Below are 6,013 nucleotides of genomic sequence, written 5' to 3'. Positions count from 1 at the left end.
GCCCATTAAACTCTCTACCGAAAGATTAGCAGAAACAAATATAAAAGCAACTCAGAAAATGAAACTCCAGTAGTGAAGAAAAAAAGAATTTGCCATCAATTCATAAGAAAGGGAGAGGAAACAGACCTGTTGTTTGTAGAGGGAAGAGTCTCAAGCTCTGAAGCTCCAAATTATCGATCTTCTTTTTCTTCTTCTTCATGATTGTCAGTTTGGGGTGTTCCTCCTCCTTCGTTGGCTTGGGTTTTTCTGAGTTTTCGTGTTTGCTTTTGGTCTGGTCTCCTTGACTTCTTATCAGTGTTGCCATTGAGATTTTGAATCCAAAACTAGAAAGGAAGGACGAAGGTGCCCACGGCCACTAACTGACTGATGTATTGGTTCTGCTAAGCCGTACCTGAGTAATTGCAGTTGTGCCAGTTTTAAATTAATGCACAATTCAGCATTTCCTACATGCCCCAGGGCCCAGCCCAGGGATGTAATGAATAGTCGAGAGCATGGTCTCTTAGGTCTGGTACCGGTACCGGTAACGATTTGCCCTCCCCTGTTTCAGCACCACTGAAACGGTATTGATCGAGTATCAGCTGATACGGTCAATCCAAGTCAAGCTAAGCCAATGAGTGCATGAAGAGAATGCCTTGTTGATGTAAGTGGGGAAGAAGAGTGTCAGGAAGAGAGAGAAATACTTGGGAATAAAAGCATAGATTTTAATTTTTGAGAGGAGGGTTGCAATGTACGCAGCCTTACCCCTGCTTTCGCACAGAGGCTGTTTCTAGAATTGAACCCGTGACCACTTGGTCACAATGGAGCGACCACACCTCATCAATCAAACACTCTTAGTAATTAAAAGGAGAAAATGACCAAAAAGGAATCAAGGTAGATATGCTTCTCTGAATCAAGGTTGGTCGATTCTCTAGATTCTGCCTCTTGATAGTCCGCATACCTTCTTTACAGTTCTAGATTTCAGTGCTGTATTTTGCCTCGTGACCACTCTGATTCAGACTAAAACTTGACATGTGAACAGGTTAAGACCAGCTTCAAACTTGCCTCTCGCAGGACCCTGCATAGACAAGACCAGCACTGGGTAATGACCCTTTTTTATCGGGGAATGGCACAACTGGAATCCCATTCTGCAGCAGTAGCCACCGATACGGTGATTTCATTTCATGGTTACAGCACATTTTCTCCAAGAAGCTGCAGGCTGGAGGCCATCAGGACTTAAGAGCAGATATCAAATACTTTGTGGCCTGGCTTTCGATTATAATGGCCGGCTTTGTGGCCCCTTGAATAGGATTTGGAGAAAGAAATAAGGAAAGAACCCATTTTAATAGTGAAAAAAGAGAAAGTCATACACATCCCTGGTTATCAGGCTGAAGCATAAACAAAAAAATCCCACCTGCAACAGAAACATTAAGAGATTCAAACTTCCCCGCCATTGGAATGCTTACAAGCTCGCAGACCTGCTTAGCTTGTTCTGATAGACCATGCCCTTCACTCCCCAAGACCAAACACAAAGGATTATCTGCCAAAGAGTCTACAAGCTTCTGTGAGAGCAAAGATGACGACTTCAATTCTGTAGTAATCTCTGGGTGTCCAGCCAACAACTTCATTTTGAATTCAATTGCCAAAGTTTCTAGATGACCCCAATTTCCAGAAATAATAGGGAGCTGAAACGAAGCTCCTCGGGCTGCTCGGAGCACTTTGTCATTGAAAGGATCACAGCAGCCAGGCAGCAAAAAGGCACCATCCTGCAGTAGTGCTCAAACCAGTCACTCCTTAAGGCAAAAATTAGAAGTCCCGATGCCCTCAAACTGCTAATAGGACAGCAAAAGTTGCTTTTATATGTATGTATGTAAGGGGGGGGGGGGGGGGAGAGGGAGTATTGAGAGATTTCATATGCATATGAGAGATCTCATCCGTAGGGCGTCTCTGTAGGATTATTCACATTAATGAGCATGTGATAGAGATCACACCTCTCAAGACACACACACACACACAAAAAGTAAAAATACGGGACTAGATTTGGTACTGTACCCATCTGAAGGCCATTGCAGATCTTAGTAATGTACCTAGGTTACCAGGGTCCTGCATTGAACTCTCAAAGGTTAGTCATTTATAATACTTGAAGAAGTTGCTCAAAATCAACTGGCAGTTGAAGAAGAAAAAAAAAATCCAAGTGAAATGGAATTAGTGGCATCTCTCATTGCTGTTAATTCATAATAATTTGTATTTCAAATGTTGAGGAAGCACTTAGTGCCCATCTGGATAAGAGAAATTATGGTATACAGATTGAAGGAGATTTTAGATTCTCCACCTCCCGCTCCCCTCCTTTTTGTGTGTGTGGCACTGCAGCTCAGATTCCATGCTCACTGGTTATTTTCTCTGATTTTGATCCAAAAATACATCAGTTCCTTCACTTGTCGATTCTTATTATCAAGTGAAGGGAAAACAACCAAAAGTATGGACTAATCACCAGCTCATTACTTCATATTATCAGCATCAAGGGAAGTAATCTTGTCACCAAAAGAGAGGGGGGGGGGGGAGGGGAGATTACAGGAATTAATTTTGACATGAGATCCATCTCCAGGGAAAAAGAAGCAAAGAATTTCTGGTATATACATCATCCAAAGCTGTAGCTAAAATAGTCTGAATAGGAACCAAAATATGAAGAATAGGTAAAGCCTGTCTACAACATTATAGACCAAGGAGCTATTAAAGCAAGGAAGCACCAGAGGAGAATGGCATTGCATTCATACTATAAAACTGTTTTTCTTAGTTGATATTGAGTTAGTAATCAGTTGCACTATTTGATTGGGATAGGAGGAGTTTTGGATTGGAATTTCTTGCGAGTTGCAACATCATAAACTGAATGTTTTTCAATAATTCAACACGAGACAGAAACCTGCAAATGTAGAACTAAAGGCAAAAAGCATGGAAGGTACCTGGATCCCATCAAGGACCAGCACTCTATGAGGGGAAGGGAACCACCTCCTACAATTTTCTTCTATTTGTTTGTCATCAATATCGTGGAAACTAGGAGGAAGTCTCAACAGAGCAGCAGCTTTGATAGAATCAATTGATTGCACCCCAGAAAGTTTTTTCATCACCATAGGACTCACATACACAATACGGATGGAGGAGTTGCATAACTCTTTGGGAACCTCAGTTCCATCAAGCAAAAGCAAACAATCCATTGTAGTTGCTCCCTGGATTGAATCTTGAAATCTATATATTTCACTGCACCGAAAGATCACAGCAATTCTTTGGGAACTTCAGTTTCATTAAGCAAAAGTAAACACTCCCATGTAGTAGCAACTATATTGACTCCGGAAAGCATGCTATTTCTCTGTAGATTTGTCTACATATTTAATTGCATATAATTTTACAAAAAAGTTCTTGCAATAATTTGATTTTCTTCTAAGGAAAATGACAGGACAAAACTTTGGAGATTCGAAGGATAGCAGACTTGAAGATTAGAAAATCAAACTTATGTACATCTGTAAAACCATCTTAAGGAGTTTGACAGCAATAAATACCAGTAAAGCATGGAAGATGATTACATATGTGCTTAGGAAGGCCATAACCAAGTTTAATTTACCATAGCAATGCATAACGAACTAGGCCTTGAGGACATAAGTATCACAAAAAAAATTTATTTAGGTCAAACTATTTTTATCATATATTTCTTATTTTCAACAAGTAGTTATGTATTATTTACACACATTTTCATTGAAATACTCTTATTTTAACAGAATTGTTTCTATATCTTGACTTTTGATGACCAAGTTAGATAAGAAGTGTATCTTGCAATATCTAAGAGAAACAGTAACAATGTTAATTTGTTTTGATTTTCAGGAGCTGTCATGCCAAAACACTTCAAGTAAGCATGCTTCAGACATATACTAGTCAAAACAACAAACGAATTGCTGGCCAGCTGAAGCTAACTAGAATTCCTTACTTTCTCAAAGTGAGGGTGTTACTACAAAAACAATTTGAAGTCATATTAATGCCATCAGTGGGAAAGAAACACGTAAATATACATATACACTCAAAACTGTGCCTAAAAGAAGTAGCATATCTAATAATTTCAATGGATGTGCATTCTTCGTGTTTCTACGAGTGAAAAATAGGAGTATCTGTGAACAGATAAAGTTGGTTTTTTGCAGATATCAAAGCCAAGAAACTAAATCTGCAATTTATTCTATGGCATGGTTTATCCCATAAGCAGAATTGCTCAACATATACCCGACAGAGTGACATCCACATACTATTTCGAATCCGGCAAGTCACTTTTATCATACACAGCAGGTCTGAAACAATAGAGTTGCATCCAACTTGGAGGAACTAATTCTGCTAGGTTGTGAGGAATCGCAAGAAGGCAAGTTGAACTATAAACATTGACAAAAAAAATCTGCAAGAGTACGTTGTCTTGTATTAAAACAAACACTGATTCTTTCACCAAAAGTCTGACGGAGTCAATAAACCCAAAATGGCAAACCCAATTCCATTTGGAGCTATTTCACCTCTCACCTCTTTACAGGGAAGACAACTCAACCAAAGGGGGTGGAGAAACAACATTGTTAATGAACTTTTCCAAGTGCTACTACAAAGGGAGAACATAGTAAGCCAAAAGTGGGAAATGGGAGGAACCCAATAAAAGTTTTCTGCTGTTAAAACAAACACTAAATGAGAAGAAGAGAAGAAGTCACCTTATTGGGGTGGTTCCAACGACGAGGGCAGAACCATGAAAATGGCGATAAGTTGAGCTCTGGCGAAGCTTGAGACAATGTTTGACAAAGGGGTTGGAAGGGCTTGTAATAGATTTGACGTGAGAAGGAAGAGGGAGGCGTGGAAGAGTGTTTTTAGTCCTTTTTTGAGTCTGAGCATCTTCATAATGGACCGATGGCCTCGCCTGAAGAATGGTTGTTCGAGGAAGACGAGGAATTGAGAGCAGGTACAAGTGCATAATTACGAACAATTACAACCCATCAACTCTATTACTATAATCTTATAAAGGGCGTTATCTGCAAAAGAAACAATACTGCAAGTCTGCAAGAGTGAATTCAGCAAAAGCGGGTAGAGAGTTGCAAACTGAAAGAAAGACATAAACCACCGAGCAACGCTTCTTGCTACATCGCCGATCCACGAGTTCCTACAAGAATTTTAAATTGAGAGTCGGGGATTGATTCGGTCCAGGATTTGAATCGGTGCCAAAAATCTTAGAATCGGCTCCTCAGATATGAAAACCCATCGATCCAATCTCAAAAGCCCTAGAATTAGGGATTCGGACTGCAATAGGGCCAGATCGATTAAAACCCCAGCCCAACCCTAAGTCGCCTTAGCTAGGTCTAAGACCGGCCCGGCCCTAACTCAGGGCCAGAAAAATCCAACCCTGACCCTGATTGGCCCTAGCCGTGGTGGTGGGGGGGGGGGGGGGGAAGCAGATGCATGGGCTAGCTAGGCTGGGAAGAAGAAAAGAGAAGATTAAGAAGAAATAACTGAAAGAAGAAGACAGGTCGAGTTGGGTCGGACTGGGCTCAACCTACAGCCTCAACCCTAACCTGGCCAAGCCCTGATTGAGGGCTAGAAATTCCCATCCTTGACCTGCCCTCAGGGCCACGATCATCCTGGGCCTGACCAAGCTTATTTTCATAAAAGTTGTATCAGCTCATCCGACTTAAAAGGGTACTATAGACTTCCCTTGTGGGCTGTAACCACTTCCATGGGCCTCCTAATGCATCCTCCATTAATTTTGTAGACTCTCCTGATATGCGTATATTATCTTCTCCCTCGTTTTTGGCACAATATGCAATTCAAGAGAGTCGATCCCGTTACCTTCTGGGGGGGGGGGGGGGGCATGCACTCAATTGGCAAGCCACCAACCAACCGAGCCTGCACTCAATTTGTACTTCTCATTATTGATAATATAGCCAAAGGCAATATAAGATATGATGTCCAACCTTGGCCGTAGCTACTCCAAGTCTACAATAGTATTACAAATATGCTGTGTTCATAGACC

The 6,013-nt window shown here is 41.1% G+C and overlaps 1 protein-coding gene across 1 annotated transcript; it reads right to left on the bottom strand.

Moving 5' to 3' along the window:
• Positions 1 to 1,303: 1,303 nt before the first annotated feature.
• Positions 1,304 to 5,025, bottom strand: LOC122660932 (uncharacterized tRNA/rRNA methyltransferase slr1673). Its single transcript, XM_043856190.1, has 4 exons — positions 4,704 to 5,025; positions 2,937 to 3,231; positions 2,029 to 2,079; positions 1,304 to 1,742 (listed from the first exon to the last, which is right to left on the bottom strand). Exons 1-4 carry the CDS (start codon positions 4,958 to 4,960, stop codon positions 1,341 to 1,343), a joined length of 1,005 nt encoding a protein of 334 aa, XP_043712125.1. The 5' UTR covers positions 4,961 to 5,025; the 3' UTR covers positions 1,304 to 1,340.
• Positions 5,026 to 6,013: the final 988 nt, after the last annotated feature.

Source organism: Telopea speciosissima, chromosome 5 (assembly GCF_018873765.1).
Source record: "Telopea speciosissima isolate NSW1024214 ecotype Mountain lineage chromosome 5, Tspe_v1, whole genome shotgun sequence".
In the NCBI taxonomy this organism is placed as follows: domain Eukaryota; kingdom Viridiplantae; phylum Streptophyta; class Magnoliopsida; order Proteales; family Proteaceae; genus Telopea; species Telopea speciosissima.
Note: the sequence above shows the minus strand (reverse complement) of the source record. Positions and strands in the feature narration are given on the sequence as shown.

Coding starts and splice junctions, on each gene's coding strand:
- LOC122660932 (XM_043856190.1), bottom strand. CDS start 4,960: ATGCACTTGTACCTGCTCTCAATTCCTCGTCTTCCTCGAACAACCATT. Junction 3,232..4,703: donor GTTGGAACCACCCCAATAAG/GTGACTTCTTCT, acceptor CTTTCGGTGCAG/TGAAATATATAGATTTCAAG. Junction 2,080..2,936: donor TGGTCCTTGATGGGATCCAG/GTACCTTCCATG, acceptor AGTTCAATGCAG/GACCCTGGTAACCTAGGTAC.